Source organism: Bemisia tabaci, chromosome 10 (assembly GCF_918797505.1).
Source record: "Bemisia tabaci chromosome 10, PGI_BMITA_v3".
In the NCBI taxonomy this organism is placed as follows: Eukaryota; Metazoa; Arthropoda; class Insecta; order Hemiptera; family Aleyrodidae; genus Bemisia; species Bemisia tabaci.
The window spans coordinates 32,211,162-32,233,331 of record NC_092802.1 but is presented as its reverse complement, the minus strand read 5'-3'; the positions used below and the strand labels follow the sequence as shown (position 1 = coordinate 32,233,331).

The 22,170-nt window shown below is 37.3% G+C and overlaps 1 protein-coding gene across 1 annotated transcript; it reads left to right on the top strand.

Annotated features, from left to right (window-relative positions):
• Positions 1 to 7,801: 7,801 nt before the first annotated feature.
• LOC109038372 (haloacid dehalogenase-like hydrolase domain-containing 5) lies at positions 7,802 to 20,580 on the top strand. The gene is made up of 7 exons (XM_019053408.2): positions 7,802 to 8,115; positions 9,416 to 9,619; positions 10,441 to 10,644; positions 11,358 to 11,569; positions 13,205 to 13,390; positions 14,897 to 15,068; positions 16,353 to 20,580. The coding sequence occupies exons 1-7, from the start codon at positions 7,999 to 8,001 to the stop codon at positions 16,506 to 16,508; spliced, it is 1,251 nt and encodes a 416-aa protein (XP_018908953.2). The 5' UTR covers positions 7,802 to 7,998; the 3' UTR covers positions 16,509 to 20,580.
• The last annotated feature ends 1,590 nt before the right edge of the window (positions 20,581 to 22,170 follow it).

Sequence of the window (22,170 nt, the reverse complement as noted above, 5' to 3'; positions counted from 1 at the left end):
CCCAGAGGGCGGGAGGGGAAGGGGGCAGAATTTCGGGCTGTTGCTCTGCCCTCAGAAAATGGGATTTCAAACTTTTTATACTCTAAGTGCATAGGGTTGAACTCGCGGTTCATCACCTGAAGCTTTATAACTTATGCAAAACATGTCAGGTATTCTCTGGTCATAAAAGTGACACTTGGGTTCGCGCTTAGCCGCTTTTACAGAAAAGGCGGGCTCCCGAACCTCCCCTTCAGAACTATTGCATGGGATCCAGATGAAAAAATAAAAAAAAAAAAAAAAAAAAAAAAAAAAAAAAAATTAAAAAAAATTAAAATATAAGCGTGAACAAAGTAGGTACTGTCATTTAAAAAAAGGAGTCAAGATCAGCCCGTGCCGGTAATAAACCGAAGGCATAATAATGCAAGTATGATTTCCTCGGAGCATTGCCAAATTTCGATTAATTAGACAACTATTTGCTTTCGCATGATCGTCCTTTGAAACTCGAGAGCATAATATTAAAAAGGCATATCATATTTTTATTTACAACTAATGACGAGAGTAAATAAATCTGGGTGAATTATTCCATAATGAGAGAGTCGGGCACGCGAATGAAACATCATCTATCACTGTCTTCGCATCGACAAAAGAATCCGAAACGGCTCCTCTATTACGCGAAAGGGTCACACAACTATGAAGAGATTAGCGGCTTGTAAAGGAACTTTTTTCGTTTTATCCTTCAATAATGAGAGGGAGAATAAAGGAGGGGTGTGCTAGGAGTGGAAATAAACACATTACTTATTAATTGATGAGTCTGTAAACGGCGCGCTATTGTTCGGATGATGAAAGTATCTTGCCTACCTGAGGTTATATTGGTATTCAAGCGGAGGGTGAGAGGGGCAGAGCGTGGGAGCCGCGAGATGGGGGGGGGGTGAGGGGGTTGCTTTAAAGCGAGTTCTCGTGCTCCTCCCGCAGGGGAAGGGGGGATCATCTAGCTGTGGCCACATTTCGTTTTAAATCAATATTATTCGTCTCTCCGCTGGCAGTTCTGATTGTTTTTCTCGCGACGCGACAACCTTCCGCCTTATTACTTTCGCTTGCTGCTGATCTAACAATATCGCCCAAGTCGCGCGGTCGTAAATTGCTGCACGATTGTTATGTTCGATGGGTGGAAAAGAGGGGTGGGGGAAAATATTAACTGTTGCAAGTTATCAGTAGGTACTCACTGCGCAACCTTTTTATGTCCTTTTTTGCGATAGTGAGAAGGGTTGTGACTAATTAGGAGTGATTGATAAATGGACCATATTTTTTAATGAGGACCCACCGTGTCTGGCGTATTTCAAGAGTAACGTGACTTCCATTAATTTGCCTAAACAGGGAGGTGGTTTTAAGGATGATTCAGAAGCGATTGCGCATGAGAAACGCCTTCACTGAGAAAAGATACTTCCTAGCGTGGCCTCAGAGGCTGAATAGTTGCATCATTTAAAAATCCAAGCGACGCTTCAGCAGGCACGGAGCTTAGCGAGTAATGCGGTTACTTCAATTAATTTTTTAAAGAGTAACGACGCGTAAAAAACGCCTTCACAGAGAAAAAATACTTCCTAGCGTGGCCTCAGAGGCCGAATAGTTGCATCATTTAGGAACCCAATCAACGGTGTAGCAGCACGTAGATTAGCAAGTAATGCAGTTGCTTGGCTTATTTTTTTGAAAAGTGACGAAGCATAAAAAACGCCTTCACAGGGAAAGATACTTCCTAGCGTGGCCTCAGAGGCCGAATATTTGCATCATTAAAAAATCCAATCACAGTTTAGGAGCACGTAGCTTAGCGAGTAGTGCGGTAGAGTAACGACGCGTAGAAAACGCCTTCACAGGGAAAAGATACTTCCTAGTGTGGCCTCAGAGGCCGAGTAGTTGCATCCTTTAGGAACCCAATCGACGGTGTAGCAGCACGTAAGTAATGCGGTTGCTTGGCTTAGTTTTTTGAAAAGTGACGAAGCATAAAAAACGACTTCACAGGGGAAAGATACTTCCTAGCGTAGATTCACTGCTTCAGAGGCCGAATAGTTTGCATCAATGATAAACACAGTCATTTAAATCATTTAGAAGGCGAAATTCTTATGGATCTAGGCACGAAGAGCGTCTGCTGATGACGAGTTTGCTTCTCGTGCAAAAATACCTCTTGCCGATACAGCATTTGTCTTCAAGACAAAAATGCACACTCATTCAACACGTTATTTATCGTTAAATCATTGCAGCAACGGTAATACAACAGTACCTACATAGATTTAATCTCTTACATTGTAATCATTTTAAATTGCTCCTTTTTATTCGACCATAAATCATAAATTTACCATGGTTATGGTTTTTTGTTCTGTATCGTTCACTGTGCTATCATACCGTTTCTGTTTATTTGTTTCGTGGCAGTGGCGGTGGGGGGAGGGGGGTGTTGCCACCATTTCTGGCCCACCAATGAAAGCACCTATCTGCGTAGGGAGACTATTGGCGCATGCTTTGTTTTTAAATAAAATTACCCAGAAATAGAAGCGTTGGGTGCAGGAAGGGCATTTCTTGGTTGCAGTATTTCAGAATCTCCTGTGCTAATTTTTATTTTAGAGGGGAAACTACTGGGTGAATTTTCTGAAAATTTACGTTTTCAGCACTGTAAAGTCATAAAGAATATTCAGTAAAAGTTACAAAAAATTACACACATTTGCTTTAATCATAACGGATGAGATGTTAGTGAGGATTATCTTGAAACGCTGCTATCAAGACATCGTCACCTTCCGGCCAAAGTATATCACAAGCGCCATGTGGCGTTCAAAATTTCCACCGCCATTTTATTTTTTCACTGAGAAATTGTTCAACGAAGCTGTCCGAAAGTTTCACTGAATTTTTTTGTGCTGTCGACAAAATTCAGTGAAATTTTCAAACAGATTCAACCGACGATTCCTCCGTAAAAAAAAAATAAAATGGTGGCGGAAATTTTGAAACGTCGCATGGCGCTTGTGATACTTTGGCCGGAATGTGATGATATCGTCAACTTCCAGGCAAAGTATCACAAGCGCCATGCGACGTTTAAAAATTTCCGCCGCCATTTTATTTTTTTACAGAGAAATTGTTCAACGAAGCTGTCCGAAAATTTCACTGAATTTTCTTTGTGCTGCCGATAAAATTTAGTGAAATTTCCAAACAGATTCAACCAACAATTTGTCAGTAAAGAAATAAACTGGCAGCGGAAATTTTTAAACGTCGCATGGCGCTTGTGATACTTTGCCTGGAAGGTGACGATATGTCCTTTCTGCAGCACCCAGCGCTTCCATAAAGTCCCCTTAATACAAAATGTAGTTCAAATATAATCTAACAGGTTACTAACACACCCTCTTGGTATGGTTTTTGTCTACCATAATAAATGAATTCAATTTATCGCAGTGTGTTCGTTCCCCCTGTCTCCATCCAACCCGCAGTGTAATTTTTGCCCTCTGCTCGTGAACATAGCAGATCGAGAAAACTTCGCCTCGCCAAGAGCGACTCCAGCTCAAAGTTCCTTTACCTCTACGGGGCAATCTCTCGCCCTCCGTATCGAGTTCCGAGTTCCACCTAACATCCAGAGCTTTCCCCGTTCCGAGGAAGCAGGGCAGGATAAGATACACCGTTGCAACCCCCTCGCAAAACCACCCCAAGCCACCCCACCGACGCGCCGAAACGAAACTCCACGACGGCAACGCCGAGGCCTAATCCATTGGGAGAGCTGCGCAGGGCAGCCCTCCCGAAAAAAAGAAGGGAAAAAGTTTGTCCACCCCCAGTTGCAGTGACCGCCCCGCCGCGCGGAATATAGCGTCGCTCCCACCAGTGGCGCGGCGTGAGATCGATACATCCCCATTTAAACCTGTGGTAAAAGATCGATTGTAAGGTGTTCGTTGCGAACACCCTTCTATCGATCCTTTTCCATTGGTTTAAATGGCAGATCGATCGATATATCGCAAAGCATGCCGTGAGACTGGCTCCCGCGGAGACTCCTTGGGGAGAGGGATGGCTCTGGCCATAGCGCATGTCTCCCCTCGTACAAGTGCCGCTGCTCCTGAATGACAGCCATGAACAGGGAGCGAGCAGGAAGCGCCGTTCCTTGAGACGTCGGTGTGGGATGCGAGGCGGAGGGTGGAATACTCGGAGCCTCGTGGATGAGCTACACGGTTAGAAATGCGGGGATAAAATCGGCATTCAGTTAAAAATGCACGCTGGACTAATTGTGTGGCAAGGCGGGGTGTATCGCGGGAAACTGAAGGCGCTTCATGGATGAGCTACACTACACGCTTAAAAATGTGGGGATAAAATCGGCTCACAGTTAAAAATGCACGCTGGACTAATTGTGTGGTTAGGCGGGATGTATCGCGGGAAACTGAAGGCGCTTATTGGATGAGCTACACAGTTAGAAATGCGGGGATACAATTGGCACACAGTTAAAAATACACGCTGGACTAATTGTGCGGCAAGGCGGGATGTATCGCGGGAAACGGAAGGCGCTCTAAGCCGAAATCGTGCTTTTGAAGTTCGCTGCCAATGATTCTTTACTAAGTTGATGCGAAGTGTTGCAGTTTCAAGCTGACACACATCGATGGCCAAAGTGCGGTACCGCGTATCTCCTTTGCGATGTTTAAAAATCTCTGCTCCTGTTTTATTTTTTCACAGGGAGACGAGCCAACTCTATAGCTTAAAATTGAAACAGAGTATGCATCTAACAGAGAAGAAAAATTAAGCAAGCTTCTAAGAAATTATGTTGAATGGTTTTCCGAAGAAAAAATAAAATATGATAAGAAGTCTACAGCGTCGCAGACGGTGATTTCGCATTTTGGCCATCGATATGTCGCTCACATATTACACTTTTACTAATACTGTGGAATACAAAAATTTACCAATTTATTTTGTCCCGCACGGTTTAAAATTTCCGTGTTAATGATTACTTTAGGGTTACTTTTAGTATCCGCGGCTTCCTCGGCTATAGTAGGTACACGGCCACAGTGCAAAATTACGTATTCCCTTTTCGATGTTTTAAACTTTCCGAGGTGCAATTTTATTTTTTCGGAGAGAAACAAGTAAAACATATAGCTTGAAATTTATACAGAATATATTGCGCCAGCAGAGAGGAAAAATCAAGGGAATTTTCAAAAAATTCGTTGCCTAATTTTCCAAGGAAAAATCAGGTATCACAGAAACTTTGCAAAGTCGCCATAGGAGACACGTAGTTTCGCACTTTGGCTGTCGATGTAAAAAAAAGTGTGAAGTATCGAAAACTGAAAATCGATATTTTTGCTGATACATACCGATTTTTTTGCTGCACTGCACACACTTTGAGGCACAATTTTGCCAGACTCCGTCACTGTAAGGAAACGAGAGAGAGATTCGGAATGGAATTTTCAGTCAGCGGTTTTCAACGCGGAGAACACTCTAATACTACCTTGCTAAGGAAGAACGCCGTATGAAAATTCGAAAGTTGCCAACTTGTCTTCGATAAAATGTTTATTTTTGAGAAAAGTTATGAATATTTTTCCTTGAAATTTTCAGGGACTTTAGGCGAGATTGTGAACAAAATTTTCTGAAAAATTGGAAGGAAAATATTCATGAGTTTACCAGGAAATTCGTGTTTTACCAAAATAAATTTGGCAACGCACGAAGGCTCATACGGCGTTCTTCCTTAGCACGGCAGAATGGGTCTCAGATAGGGCAGGATGAAAGATTTTTCCGCCTGGGTGCTAAGATGTAGTATCACATCTCTTAAATCTGTAAATGAAGGACGATAGGCAGCCAGGTAACTTTTAAGTGCAATTACTGTTTATTACCTCACCTAGCCTGAGAAACCCCTCCTATATTACCATTACTCTGTCAAGGAAGATCACAGTCTGGGAAAAATGCAGGGCTTTATGTTACGTTTGTTTCATTTTTATTTCTCACTCTACGTATTTGGAGGAAAAATATCATTCCAAAATTTAAAAAAAATAAAAGAAGTTAATCTACATCCATTTGAAGAACGACGCCGTGTAATCGTTAGCGAGAAACACGGTTGCCTCTCATGATTCTTTGATAAAGAGTGACAAGTGACAACGCATATGAAACGCCTTCACTTTGAAAAGATACTTCCTAGCGTGGCCTGAGAGGTCGATTAGTTGCATCATTTCATTTGAAAACTCAATCAACAGTGCAGCCCGTGCAACAGCGTACATGAGGTTGATCAATCGGATAATCCTTTGAGTGACGACGCAGTAGGAAACGCCTTCATTGGAAAAAGATACCTCCTAGCGTGGCTCGAGCGTACGGACAAAAACCTTATGGGAAAATTTTTCCCTATCTTATTTTGTCCGTACGCTCGCCCGGCCCTGTCCGTGCGTCTGTTTATCCGCTTTTCTTTGCAATATTTATTACTTTTGCGTAAGTTATTGATACAATGATGTTTAGTATGAAAGCCGGGTATCGTTTGGGAACAAATTAGATACTTTTTGCATTAATTATATTGTATTCTTATCAAAATTCAGTCATTTCATTTATGTCCGTGCGCCCGCCCGGCCCAGTCCGTGCATCTGTTAATCCGCTTTTCTTTGCAATATTTATTACTTTTGCGTAAGTTATTGATACAATGATGTTTAGTATGAAAGCCGGGTATCGTTTGGGAACAAATTAGATACTTTTTGCATTAATTATATTGTATTCTTATCAAAATTCAGTCATTTCATTTATGTCCGTGCGCCCGCCCGGCCCAGTCCGTGCATCTGTTAATCCGCTTTTCTTTGCAATATTTATTACTTTTGCGTAAGTTATTGATACAATTATGTTTAGTATGAAAGCCGGGTATCGTTCGGGAACAAATTAGATACTTTTCGCATTAATTATATTGTATTCTTATCAAAATTCAGCCTTTTCATTTAAGGTCCGTCCTTGTTTTCTGTATTGTTGTGCTTTTGTGTTTGATCACTCAGACATTTTTTCTTACTTTTTTTTCTCAATTTCGCCAATGTTATTGATATAAGGAAGCCACGAATAAAACCCAGGTATCATACAGGACCTTTCTGCATTAATTTATGTGTTATTCAATCAGTTCAATGGGTTAGGAATTATGAATTTCATGAAAAGTCAGCTCCTTTCTTTTGAATTATTGCTTTTTGATGTAGGCACCTATAATTGTTCCGATTATTTTTTCCTGTCAATGCTTTCTAGAGGACATAGGTACTTGAATGTCACAAGAGATCAAGAGAACATCAACATCATCAACAAAACAACAAAACAGCCGGAGCCGGAACCGGAAACGGAAACGGAATTCACGGAACACGGACGGAGCACGGAGCGGCACGGATATACACGAGCCTCCCCGAGTTCATCCGGAGAGCGTACGGACATTTTAAGGAGGCCGAATAGTTGCATCCTTTAAAATCCAATCAGCAGTGAAGGGGAGTGGGGTTTTTTGCTCTATATTTAACACGATAGTATCATTAAATTATACTCGGCATCGCAGTGCGATTGTGTCAGATAAATGTGTGGGAATGTCAGGCCGTAAAAATTAATTTTCTTGCCGGCATTAGATATTAGGAATTTTTGTGAGGGCGTAGTGCTACGTAATAAGCTTTCATCTTATCATCATTTCTTACATACAAAGTTTTGAAATACGTAACTGATACACACTACAAAGAGACCTCAGCGATAGAAATGATGGTTTAACGATGATGAATTCTGAGATACGGTCGTATCTAATGCGGAAGTTCGAAGTTCGCGCTCTACAGTAGCGCCAGCTGTCTGCCAAGGCGAAAATCGCAGACATCGCAGAAATGTATGGACGGGAGGGTGCTGAGGAATGTAGGGGGGTGAGGTGACTTGTCAAGTCGCGAGACAAGAGTGTCAACAAATCCGATTCACAATGAAGCTTGAAGCGATCAGCTAACATCGTCCGATTCTCCTCCTTTTAATATGGAATTACTATAGTGGTTGTTATCAGTGTGTTTACAGCGAAGCTCAACTTACTGTTTGAATAGTGTTACAGCCATGGCATCCCTAGCACTGTGCAGACAAGCATTTCGTGGGTGTCGCAAATCCACTCTTTCTAAGGTTCCTGACAACTGTCAACTTCTTATCAGCTGCAGAAATTTCAGCACTGCTAAAGTAGGTACCGCATGTTGTAGCTTTCAGTTTCGTTTATCATTCATTATCGATACAATAACGGGTTTATCAATCAACTTTGATAATGACAACAGTGGACCAAGTCAAGGCCCTCGTTCAATCATGCACAGTTTTCCGTATATTTTTCCCTGCTTATCCGTTTCCCGAAGCCTTTTTCAGCCGCAGCTACAGTTCATGCACTCTTATTTCTCTTAATTTAGTGATCTCACTCTCTGTCCAACCACAGGGGATGAGTTACCTAACTACCATGAGCTTTGTGAACTTGGCCTTGTGATGAGGTCAGATCAATCTATACTTAACTACAATAGTTGTTCAGCAACATCTATTTTCAGTTCTCTAAGTTTATCTTTGAGAGACCTTGCACCTTGAAATTCTGTTGGGCAGATTTCTCATTCTTGAGGATTAATTTCATCTTTAAGGTACTTACATACCTCATTGGCTGGCGCTAACTGGTGAGGCCAAGTGATGAGTTCCAATGATAAGAGCTTCGGGGACTTGCCCGTCTCAAATTTTATCAATACCATGTATAATTCCTGATGCATGAATGTATTATTTCATTCATGTTCACCCGGAGCAATAGATAAAGATCAAGCTTATATATAATTAAAATATTATGTAGGAGGTTATGCCATTATTTAAGACCACTTGTCAAGCATTCACCTACCCAACGCTTTTTTTTAGACATCTACAGCAGAAATATTCCAAAGTAAATTGAATTACCTCAAAGGTGTTAGGCATGTCCATCAATTCTGCAATATGGCCTAACCTTTTCTCTTATTAGTCGTTAAATTTAGCTATCTGTAAATTGTTACCATTCGTTAACAACAACATAGGTTAGGTCTACTTGCCTTAAATTTGGAATAGATTTCGAAGCTAGTTTGATTTTACTAAGCCAATGAATCAATTTACTTCTCTCTAATACTTGTTTTTTTCCAAATTAAAATCTTCCGGCCACCGTGCAATGGACGATTCCTCGGTTAGAGTTGTTTGTTTATCTGTTGTGTTAAGCAAAAGCTGCAAAACTTAATTCTAGCTTTTAAGAGTGTTTTTCAGATAGAATACTCCCTCTGTAGAATACCTGAGCATGAGCATTATTCATTCTATTTTAGGTGTATACTTCATATCCTACAGCATCTCTTCTGCAAGAAACTACTTAATGAAGCCAAAAAGAAAGTTGCCCTGGAGCTGGTTGTTGGAATTTTGTGGTCAGCTTGTTTGTTTGGTGGTTCTATTTGACTCAACTTTTGGGTATGGTCCTCTTAATTTTGCTTTTGTATTGCAGAAGCCATCTTTTGGACTCCTTTTTGATATCGATGGAGTCTTGGTCAGAGGAAAGCGGGTACTGCCCTTTGCACCAGAATGCTTCAAGAAGCTCATCGATCCGAAAACAAAGAAATTCCGTATCCCGACCGTTTTTGTCACCAATGCAGGGAACGGATTATGCAAATCAAAGGCAGAACAGCTGTCAAATTGGTTAGAAGTAGAGGTAGGTTGCGTAATATCAAGCACTATGTTCAGTCTTCGAGTATGTTCAAGTATTGTATGGAATATAATCTCTTCCTCTGAGTAAGCGAGATATTTAGACATTGTTTCCTGGTTATGTATCTATATGAGCATTATATAAATTTTAAAAAATTGTTCATCTGAACTTGTTGATTGTGAACTGTATGAATCCTTCCATCTTCTCTGGGAATTATCCTGGGAAACAGCACATTGAATTTTTAGGATGTCACTAAAGTTCTAAATGACAAGAGGAGTAACTTCACTTATTTTCATCAAAAAATAAGAAATTATTCCCTCCAGTTACCTCTTTACTAGCCGTATTCTAATTTGACCCTACAGTAACCCACAATTTAAGTTGTAGCACAATCAGGAAAGGTTCCTAAATTGGAAGTAAAAAATTTAACTGTAGGTACCCTAGTTGCAAATTCTGTTAAAAAAAATTTCAAAAACTCTAAAATTCCCCAGAGAAAACTCTAAAAAAATACTGTCAAAATATCTGAGTCAGTAAACCCTATTTGTTCTTTATACTGTTAAAGTCCCACCCTGCACTTCCACAAGTCTTTTATCACTTTAACGTTTCACACCTTTTTTTAAAGTGTAAAATTTTACCTAAGTGAAGTTTGGGTGATCTTGGAATCAAACATAATCAGCAATGAGGAAGAAAGACAAAAAATCATGAGTAGGTTTTGTTGTTACGTATTCTGTCGAATGAATTATCATCTGTTTTCTTTGGATGGCTAGAAATATCTTTCAGTGGGTGTAATTTCAAAATTGTCTCATCAATGACCATCCTTCACTTTCCAGGTAACAGAAGACAGAGTTGTAATGGCACATACCCCATTCAAAGTTTTCGAAGAATTTCATGATAAAGTTGTTTTGGTGTCCGGCCAAGGTCCACTAAATGAAATTGCAACAAACTTGGGTTTCAAGAAAATTGTCACAATTGATGACCTAAGGAAAGCATATCCTCAGTTGGATGCTGTTGATCATAAACGAAGAGCTTCCATGGTTGGTATTTTCTATCTATTTTGAGTCAAGTCTCATCATTTTAAATGTCTATCTGGGGTGCAAATAAGTCTAGGGAACCAAGTACCCACTTTGCATCAAAATTGTATTCAAAATTCATGCTGCCGTGGTATTGAAAAACACAGTATGAACATTCAAGAGTTGCCTAATGTCCCTGGATAAAACGTATTTGTTTTAGGAAAGTTAAGCCTATTTTTTCTTGAAATTTTCAGATATTTTAGATTAAATTAATTGTAAACAAAATTTTCTTAATAATTTTAAGATAAATATTCCCAATTTTCCCAATAAGTTTGTTTTTCATAGAAAGAAATATGGCAACGTTGGAAAGCTCATACAGCGTTCTTCCTTAGCACAGCCGTATTATTGTTTTGTTGTTCAAAAGTTACATATTGATGAAAAAATTAGAAGAACATGCCTCTTGATCATTTGGTTGTAAAATTCCTGTTCATATTTTATTTTCTAAAATAAATGTCACTTGTAAATTATAGAGATAATTTTTGAAGTGGCAAAGAATGATCAATCGCTGTCCTTCGAATGAGTTAAAGGTTACCATAAATCATCCATGCTGCAAATTGAGACAGGCACATCCGTCCACTCTTTTTGAATTCACAACATGAAAAAGATGAAAAAATCATACCGCCATAGAAGTAAAGCTTCTGTGTAATTTATGTATGTTATTTAAATCTAATTTACAGACCGAAAAAATTGACCCCAATTTTCCTGCCGTTGAAGTGGTATTTTTACTCGGAGAGCCAGTGAGATGGGAAACAACACTGCAACTAGTCATCGATCTTCTCTTAACAAATGGCGTGCCACGCAAGTTACCAGATGAGTTACCATATCCTCACATACCTGTATTAGCTTGTAACATGGATTTGCAATGGATGGCCGAAGCTGCAATACCTCGGTAAATAATATAACCTTTAATTAGAATCATAGCATATTTATAACATTTTATAAGTTTAGTAGATTTCTCTGTAACATTTCAAGAATCTCCTGACTCAAGGAACTAATTTTTTTAAGAGTCCTGAAAATTTTTGACAACCAAGAACAATTCTTTGTGAGGATTGAAGATGCTCTGGAACTTTAGCAGCACTAATTTTTTTACCATCAACTTTTGCCAGCACACCCTAGTTTTAGAATTGAAGGATTAGTTTTAAGGTGCATTTTACGAATAATGCCCAGTCCTGTTAAAACACTGGTCCAGATGCAACGCAACCTATCTTTAAAAATTTTGGAAATTTTTATTCCATTCAAACTAAGGCTTTTGTCGAAGCAAGAAATAATCAATCAATAAGAAAGTGGACTATTCCTTGACATCACTGTGTAAGGTGTGTGAACAGCAGCACTCGAAAACATGTTTGTGCAAAGTGCACCTCAGTATATTTCAAGACAAACACGTTTGGATGAAATTAATATTCAGACAATGTACCTAAATGTCAGTATTTAAAATGAACAATTAAAAAATCGACCATGGATTTGAGAAGTCGAGACTGGAAATTCCAGTTTCTTTTTGGGCTCATCTGTTTTTACACAATTTACTCAAGTCTTGGTTTATATCAAGGCAAGCCGCAGTCTTTTCCAGCAATCTGATTAAACAAGATTTTTGTGTATTACCCTGCTCCTCTGAAATCCTGAAAAATATCGCATATTGGGAGCGGAGAGTAGTTCCAAATTGAGATGGTTTTACTCTTGATAAAGGTTTTTTCCTTAAAATTCTTTAATGTTTTTTTTTTCCAAGAGAATACATCCAGCAGAATTGAACTAAATTGAGCCTAAATGGTAAAATCGTACATATTGAATGAATAATTAGATGAGATTAGAATGAATAAATAGATCTTGCCTTATCCCTAAATCTGAACAACTCTTTTGAAGTACGGTTGACTTTGATAATTGAAGCTTATCAAGTAATTAAGATAATAATTGATGGAAGATAACACCGAATGATATTCAATGCATTGTAGCTCACTCATCCCACCCAAGAATGTATCTTTCTTTCCAAAACACAAACATTATTCAAAAACATGAAGAATGAACTCACAAAATTTTAAGTTGAAACATCATTTATTTTTCTGGAAAGAAAAAAAAATGAAACGAGAGAAAGGCTAATTTTGGTCAAATTCATTCCATCCGTAGTTTGGTCAACACTATGTTCAGTAATCAGGAGTCTATTGTATTGCTGTGTGCCCAGGGAAAACATGCTATAAGCCTTTAGATGTTGTCAAATTTCCTTTAAAAACCACGAATTTCCGGGAAAATCCAGAAATATTTTCCCACATTTCTTCAGAGAATTTTGTTCGTTATTTGATCTCAAGTGAGTGAGAATTTCATGGGAAAAACATTATAATTTCTCTAAGGAGCAAACATTTTATTGGAAGATATTTAGCAACTTGCAAAAGTACCTGCGGTGTTGTTCCTTAGCACAGCAGTGTACCGTTCTTATATTTTTATTTAGTTTTTAAAAATAGTTTACATCCTTGAAAAGGAGGGTTGCGATTTTTTATTTTTTAAAAAATCAATTTTTGACTTTGTATTGCTGTAGGTTTGGACATGGAGCATTTTTATTGTGTCTGGAAAGTCTGTATCACAAAATCACTGGAAAGCAATTGATCTACAACACGCTCCTGGGAAAGCCAAGCGAGATCACGTATCAGTATGCTCATAAGTTACTCTTAGAACAAGCCAAAGACCTTGGTGTAGAACGGATGAATCATATATATTGTATAGGGTAAGCTTTGTTTCATCATCTTAATTTCCTCAATTTACAATGATTGCTTCAAGTTTTTTTTCCTCTCCATTCCCAGAAATAGTTGATCGGTTCCACTACAATATTAGCTACCTAATTTAAATAGATCCTTGCTCCAAGAAACTTTGATTAGCCTCTCTGTACTTTATGCAGAATTTAAAAGTTAACAGATGTGAATACAACATCCCAAAAACTAAAAATGGATTCTCATGCAGATCAAAAGATTGAGTTTTCAGGCCAAACTTTTTAAATCTGCCTGGGCATGTGATCTCAGTAAAGGGAAATGTATCCATACTTATTTTCAGATGAGATTAAAAGTCTGCTAAGAGCGTTTTGTTCAAAATTTTTACTTAGGAGCCATGTTGAGTCAATTTTGAAATTTGAATTGGTCATCAAGTCAGATGTCTGTCCTTAAGTCCTCTTTGGTTTTGGAGGCTGAATGTTATCCAATGGGCCTGTTGCAAACTTTTGCTAGAGCGATAATGAGAGTTGTTACTGATAGAAAATGTCTCACAAATCCCGATGAGCGCATTGGCAAAGTCTGAAATGCGCTCCTTACTACACAATTTGCATAAGAAATTTGCGTGTTTTCGAGCTTCCCGTCTCAAAAACGATACAACGGCACAGGTGAACATTTCGTTAGAGGAGTCATTCCATCCAACCCCTGCTCACAAGGATACTACGCAATAATCAACATAGCCGATGCCAATCCGCCAAAACACATGTGACGGCACTCCAATTCTAACTACCTGATAACAATCGGCGTGTTTACATTCACATTTTTCTCGCGTTGATGGATATCTGCCTTGATTGACCTCGTGCTCTTCTCAACTTGAAGCGTCGGCCATGTTGAGCAGGGATTGAAGGAAACGACTCCTCTAGTGAAATGTTCACCTCTGCAGTAGTATCCTTTTTGAAGCGGGAAGCTTAAAAAAACGCAAATTTCTTACGCAGATTGTGAAGTTAGAAGTGCATTTCAGAGTTTGCCGATGCGCACATTGTGATTTTTGAGATATCATCTATAAAAAACAGCTCATATTTTTGCTTTAGCAAAAGTTTGCAACAAGCCCATTGTTAAAATCGGTAATTGAATCAATTGCATCAATTTTTTTCATGTTTACAAGACTATCTAATTCAGTAATCTTTTTGAGAACGTTTTTAATTGGACGTATTTCTATCAAACAGACCTAAGCGCCATAGGGTGAGGAAGGTAGAGGGGGGCTTGGATTGGGGGCAGAATCGGGCGTCCGGCTTATTCTGTCCTATACTCGCAATGCTTTTCCATGGCGCTTAGTTCCGTTTGACAGAACCCGCTATCCGGCATTCTAAATTCCTCAAAAGGAACTCAAATTGGCGCTTAGTTCTGTTTGATAGAAATACGTCCAATTGGTCATATGTGCATAGAGGCTGCATTCAACTCAGTTCCTTTTAGCATAATTACATCCAGTTCTATGTTTTATGTTGTTTATGATTTTTTTCCTGCTTCAGAGATAACGTCAATACGGACATTTATGGTGCAAATTTATACAATGAATTCCTGACAAGTTTAAGGGACAGGAAGCCAAACAAAAGAGTTCAAGACATGATTTTAGCCAAAGATAAATTTGACTCTAGTACTCTTGTCAAATCAATTGATTCCTGCCACAGTATTCTAGTGAAAGTAAGTTTTCTTATGTCCCGTCTTACTTATCTGTAACGTTACATTATTGTATAATATTTTACATCTTGTTTATTTTAAAATAATGTTAAAATTTAAAACTTACAGTAAGACCTTGATTTATCAGATTTCATGGGACCGGAGGCCGAATCCGCTAAATCGCGCTAGTCCGTCCCGCTGAAGGGAGCGGAGGATCGATCTGTTAACTCGCGGAATCTGTTAAATTGCGATCCGATAATTTGAGGTCTTACTGTAGTTCCAATTTGATTGGTAAGTCTATTGAGTGACCTCAATTTTATCTCATGGTCAACAATCAACCACTGAAAGAAAAAAGTTGTCACAGCCCAAGGGCTCCTGCCCTATGGAACCTGAGCCAATTGCTTTGCACTTCTTATCGTGACTCACTTTGTGAGCTGTTTCGTCTCTGTCATGAACAAAAGGAATGAAACAAAAAGGGAGAAAAATAACCAGTGTAAAAAAAAAAAAAAAAACAGTCAATAATCTAGTTTGAAAGACCCCTAAAAGTTAAAGATTGATCGGGGAGAAATAAATTTGTGCTAAGTCTGGTAACTATTGTTAAAAGCTCAAAGAGTTCCTCTTTGGTAACATTAAGGCTGAAAGTGATTACGTATAGAAAGAAAGGGGGAAAAAAATGCCTAAGAAAAATGCTATCAAGTCTGTGAGCAGAAAAGCGTTAAAAATGATGAGAAATAATAAGTAATAGAGAAAAAATACATAAGCCATCAATGAAAATATGAGACCATTGCAAAATGTTGGAAACATTGTTGCATGTATTATAAGAAGAAAGTGTAAGTAGACCAATGAATATGTTACTGAAAGAGAAGAACAAGTGAGCAAGATAGACCATTAGTCAGAAGTTTAGAAATGATTGAAACACATTGAAAAGTGTCATGACTCAATGCGGTGCAATGCGATAAATTTCAGCGCTGCGCACAAATCTTTCATGTGCTCTTATGGTGAAAGACAACTTGCTGCTTTTTAGGGCCTCTCATGGTCTAATGTAGCTTTTTCGAAATTTTATGACTTGGTAACTGAAATGGAACTGAGCTTTACTCTTACTAAGTTCAAGGGATATTGCCTCAAGGGTTTTTTCGTCAGAAGTCTATAATCTATCAAATTAGTACCTTTTTATGGATACTTTTGTTTTTTAATTAGACTAATCTAAAACTTGATCTTTTATCTCAAGATAACATTTTTGTCATTGTATCTTCTTTCCCCATAGCATTGACCGCCTGAATATTCAGTAATTTTCTCCTATTTTTCCAGACTGGTGTTTTCTCCAATGAAATCTTGAAAGACTCACCAGATCATTCGCAGCGTGATTTCTTAATGATCGGTGATCATTTAAGGGAAGCACACTCTGTCATCGACAACGTCAACATTGCAATCGATGAGATCTTCCGGCGTGAAAACTTCAGTTAATCTCAGATGTGATATACGAGTAGTGAACCGAACTTTAAAGAAATGCTATTTTCTTACTTGTTGAATATTAATAGCTAGTAAGCAAATGTACCTGATTAATTTTTACCCATCTCCGCAAGCAGCTGTAGTTGGATGGAATCATTGCTATTCTATCTAAAAGCACAAGAAACACCCATGGAGCTTGTCACCTTGCACATCTCTCCTACCCAATCCAGCACAGAGTTAGTGACTGAGGCATAAGTTGGCCCTTCCATCTAGTAGCACCGTCAAAAATTCCTCTCAATAATTTGTTCACGGTTAAAAATGCTGCCATAGAAACAATATATCCCCCAAAAACAGGGATATTTGAATGAAAATAAGGTGGAATCAAGGAGTTAGCCTAAACGCCTTTTCACTTTTAAATTTAGGTATAGCTGATAGGGGAATTCTGAGTGAATCATTTTTTTCTGAAGAGAGCCGTCTCCAATGTTTGTAGTTCTTTACGGGTTATCAGGGCTAGAATTAATCTTTTTACAAGTCTCAATTGTTATGAATTCCTCTCTTTTACTTCAAAACAGACAGCAGACAGAAAAACAACTTCGATTTGCACAGTTATAAAAAATTACTGTATCTCTTTCATTTTTCATAAAAAATTTGGTGCTTGAAGTACCCTCGTTCGGAAGAAAACTGGATTAACGTTATGGGAGGGTGTATTTACTTGTTGCTTCAAGGAGAAAGTAAATTAAAAACAATTTGAAAACTAGAAGTACAAGGCTGTCTGAATGCAAGTTTGTTCCTTAGCCCTGAAACAAAGCAAAATAATTTAATTAAATTTAAGGAAACTTGATGTTATGAATATTCCATCCAGCGCTAGTCGTCAAATATCATCTATGTAGCTTCATTCTCGTCATTTTAAAGAGAACCTATTCCCTCTTCTTAACCTTAATGTTGTAGGTTAGTTCAGTGTCTATGTGACATAAATAAAGCAGTTTGAGGTACAACTCATAAATTAAATATCAAATTTTAAGTCTACAACTTAGTTGAACATATATTTACTCCTAGGCTCTAAAACTAACTCTGAGAAGAATAGCGCAATTGTTCCCAGTTGCATCAGAGCTCTGTTAAACAGTAGGTAGAATAGATTGCAGAAGTTCATCCCCATAGTATAAAAAACTAAGCAGTGGCGTGGCATGCTTTGCAATATATCAATGGATCTGCTATTTAAAGCTTTGGGAAAGGATCAATAAACAGGGTGTTCGCAACGAACACCTTAATAATCGATTCTTTACCATAGCTTCAAATGGGGAAGTATCAATATTCGATCATTCACGCCATGTCACAGAAACAATGGTAATATTACTCCATTTGTCGATTTATTTAAGTCTTTATGATGCATAAGCTCAAATGTTAGATGTTTATTTTTATATTTTAGCTTATTTATTGTAAAGAAATTTAACAATACTATTAGCATCAGCGCATGGTTTGAATGGGAATAATCCGGAATTGATTTGCGGAGAGCAATTTTTGAGCTGAGTTTTTAATCTTCGGAAACTTCATAACAACCAACAAGTAAGAAAGTAATTGACAGAGGGAGAAATAAGGGCATGTGATTAACAGAGATAAGAAGAATTTTTGCTGTTTTTATCCACTGTATTTGCAGCCTTTAAAAAAAAGCGAAAAACGTAAGAAAAATCTTGATCTTATAAATTTGATCATCTCCTCATTTTCTCTCTTTCTTTCCCCCTCTCTTAGAAGAAGTTCCATTTGTGTTCTTAAGTTAATTGGATGAAGTCATTAAATTTTTTTTCTCTTTGTATCAGTGCCCAGCAATCGGTGCCAAATTTTTTTTAAGGCTATGAAGACTTTCAAAAATTGTTGGATTCTTTTTTTACTTGGTAACCTGTTATTTCTTATCCTGCTGTATTGTCTCTCCTACCGTCATTTTCAGGGGCACAGATTTTTGTGATTCACAGCTAGCGTCTCTATCTTTAACTAAATGTAAGAAAAAGATATCTTAAGTTCCATCAGTCAAAATTGCAGACTGTGATATGAGATCACAAGGAAGTAACGTAAGTTTGCAAGGAGCAGTTAGCTTTTTAGAACTTTTCATTTGAACTTTCCATTTCAATTTATTAAGTTCGACAGTATTTCAAATCTGCCCTATTTAATCTTGAATCCAAATATCTTCAACTGAGCTCTGTGAGCCAGAAAGTAACCCCTGTCACATTCTCTCATTATCGATCAAGTAGGTAACCAAAAAATTTTGAAGGCATACATTTTTCCCATTTTCCTCTTGTACGCTAAATCTTCCTCTAATCGTCGAAAGTTATTATTAATTTTGTATATTCACTTGTTATTGTTGAATTGAGTCATTATGATCTTGTTGTTTTTTAAAAAAACCATGGTTGAAATGTCAAACATTTCATTTCCGTCATTGTAGGCCTACCTGGATGTTATGACCTACCGGACGTATTGATCATCAGTATTTTTAAAATACAATCGCTAGAAGGCGAAACAATGGAAACAACTAACAATGCTATTCATGCGAAGAAGAAGAAAGCACTAAAACTACTGCAATCCAACACTTTGTGAATTTATTTATTTGATGTCATCAAAAAACAATATTCCTTTATTGGGTGATATTTTTGCATTTTTCAAAGAGATTTTGAATAGAAATTCTACGTCTAAAATCGATACTAAAAATTAAAATCTTTATTTTCTGTTTTGTGTGTCTGCAAATGAGAGCAGCAGAAATTCAAAGAGCACCCACATCATCGTGTGGCTGCCAAGGAAAGTGGTGTGGACTTAGTTTTAGTGCCTTCTTTAGCAATCTGTATACTTGTAATGTGTAACTATATCAGCAACAACTGTGTTTGAAGTGTGCCTGAATTTTCACAGCACACTCTCGATAAACATCATAAGCTTTACTCATGAGAGTGGGTGTATTCGTAATAGAGTTAGAACAACTTGGAAGAAGGTAAAAATGACACTGAATAGCAACGGTATCAATAAGTCATCATAAGTCAGTGTTTATAAAATACTGCACTGCCAGCAATGGTTATTATGTACATTTATGTTAATTAAAATTAAAATGTATACGTTGTGATAGTTTTCATTTCCATAATGAGATCCTTTGGATGAGTTTAACCAAAATCAGCCGAACCACATAAGATGTTGCCTAATTTTCTCCTATGCTTTATTTCTTGAATAGCAAACTGAGCAACACTGCAACTTGAAATTTTCTGAGTTTACCTCTTATAATTTAGGGGGAATTCACAGAATTTAAAGGTACTAAGTCGTTTAGTCCTCTGTCAAAAAAATAAAAATGAGAGAAAATTAGGCATTGTGAAATTTTGTTCGGTTTATTTCGATTAAATCCGTCCATTTCTACTTAGTGATGCACAACATGCAAAGAAATGAAGCTCTAGTTAATTTTTATGAAGGTTCTAAAAATTCCCATCTTCACAGTCGTTTTTTTACATCATCAGTATTCATCGAAAACTGCAGAAGCCGTCACGAAAAAATGAACGTATTCATCATTTTATTTTTACCTGTTTTTGAGCTGAAGTTTATAACAAGGAAGAACAAGCAATTGAACGGAATCACAGCATGAATTTATTTAAGTGGTTTCTTTTACTTCGATATTCATCCTTTGAAACAGGAATTACCTTGCCAAAATTGTAGGTTTTAGTTCCACACATTTTTTTTGTTCCCTATCTTCTACCTCTTGCCCGGTAGGTTTTTCCTACTGTCAGAGACATCAATCTGAAATCTTTACAGGAAATTTCTTGGTCCAAGATAGCTATTCTTGTCCTACCAAACATTTATCAAAATCTAGCACTGTCAAATAACTTGCTCTGATAAAAAATGTGTTTTTCTCTTCAAGGCAAGAAAATGAATCTTGAGGTTGTGAGATACAACGAGAACTTGCAAGTAATGTATTTTGTAGATTGTAATGCAGCATAGTCTTTCATTTACGGAGAAAATATTCTCTTGCTTCTTGTAAATTGTTTTCCAACCAGAAATGATTGTACTTTTTCGTAATTGTTATTCAGTTCTAAGTTTTGGAAAATAAACTTGACATATGTAACTATTTGTAACGTATTATTTGTTACTTTGTAAATATGTGTGCTCACCTGTTTTGCAGAAGAAATTTCTGCAAGGTCAGGGAGTGAAATCAATGATGGAATTCTTATCGAAGTAAAAAAGACAATATTACAATATTTTGAACAAAACTTTGTCGTGTAATGATCTGTTTACTTCCTCGCCATTTTGATAAATTTTAATTGTAAAATTATAGCTACAGAAGAACAAACGTGTTATAATTATGAAGCGTCCATGTCATGAGCTGACTATAAGTCTAAGGCGGCCAATTGAAAGCTTAAAATTCTCACACAAGGGAAATAGCATGTATACACGGAAAAAGCATAGATTTCTAATGGTCAGCTTTTGTTTGATAATATGAAAAGCCATGAAAAAGTATGGATATGTAGTATTTCTGGCATGAACCAAAAAGAAACCTTTAGGGTATGCAATTTCTCCACATAGCTTGGCATATTAGTTATTGCCTTCCCGCAAAATCTTAGTTCAATTCTGCTTTTTTCGGCTCATCCCAGCAGTCTATTTTCCAAACTCCAATTTCTGAGTTATCTTCGTTATACTTACAATGAAAAAATTAGCTATTTGTGTGTCTGAGGAAATAACTTTGCCTTCTTTGAAAAAAATATCTGTAATGACAATGTAAAAAAAAAAAAAGGAAAAGGTGAAAGGTGATAACGCGAGACTTCAGGGAGACCCTTTAATAGAGGAATTTTTTTTTGAATGCGGGGGGGAGGGGGGGGGGGGTGAGCTAAAGTTTCCCTTAATTTTAACTAAGAATTATTAATGCAATAAAGTAAATTTTTTAAAAAAAGTTTGAAAAGATACCCATATCAGAAACCGAGTGTGTTTAATTTTTATCTAATAGCTAGTTGTACACACCTCCTATAACAGTGTCCTTATAGTATGCTGCCGTGTCTTAAAATATCTTCTGGGTTTTTACCATTGCAGAATCCCTCGAATTTTAGATAACCTTAGTATTTTATCCATCTAAATGGATGCATATAAATCATGAGGAGCCATCGCCAGAGTAATATGGGCTCTGTGCTGCGTTTTATCTTATAAGAATCTGGGCCTCAGTCACAACTGAGATAGTTTCTAAAGAACTAAATAGGTAGGTACAAATGGATTGCATTTTGCAAAAAGGAACCACTAGCATTGCAATGATGCTAAGATTGTGCAACTTCATCCTTTGCAATAAAATCGCGGAAATCGTGAAAAACTATGGAATTTAGATGGTCATTTTTGTCTTAAATTCACAGTTTTTAGCGAGTAAAATACAAACAATCAATGGATAATCGGGTTTTTCCTCCAAGACAAAAGAAGTTGCACAATCTTCCCTAGTAGCAGAACAAATTTTTGTTTTTCTAAAAAAAGTATAAAAAAAACATATGTGTTATCTAAATGATCGTTTTATATAAAAAACGTGTAACGCTTACATAAAAAAAAAATCAAAGTTCAGACCTGACCGTAATATATGAAAAATGATAAAAGCTAGATAAGGTAATTTTTTTTATACACACATTTTTTATTTTTTAATATAACGCATGCATACGAAAGTGATAAAAGTGAACATTTTTATGTA

Bases quoted from the DNA above. Each gene is read 5' to 3' on its own strand.
- LOC109038372 (XM_019053408.2), top strand. From the start codon at position 7,999: ATGGCATCCCTAGCACTGTGCAGACAAGCATTTCGTGGGTGTCGCAAA. The intron at 11,570-13,204 runs GTAAATAATATA...GTATTGCTGTAG, and splicing joins GCCGAAGCTGCAATACCTCG to GTTTGGACATGGAGCATTTT. The intron at 13,391-14,896 runs GTAAGCTTTGTT...TTCCTGCTTCAG, and splicing joins AATCATATATATTGTATAGG to AGATAACGTCAATACGGACA.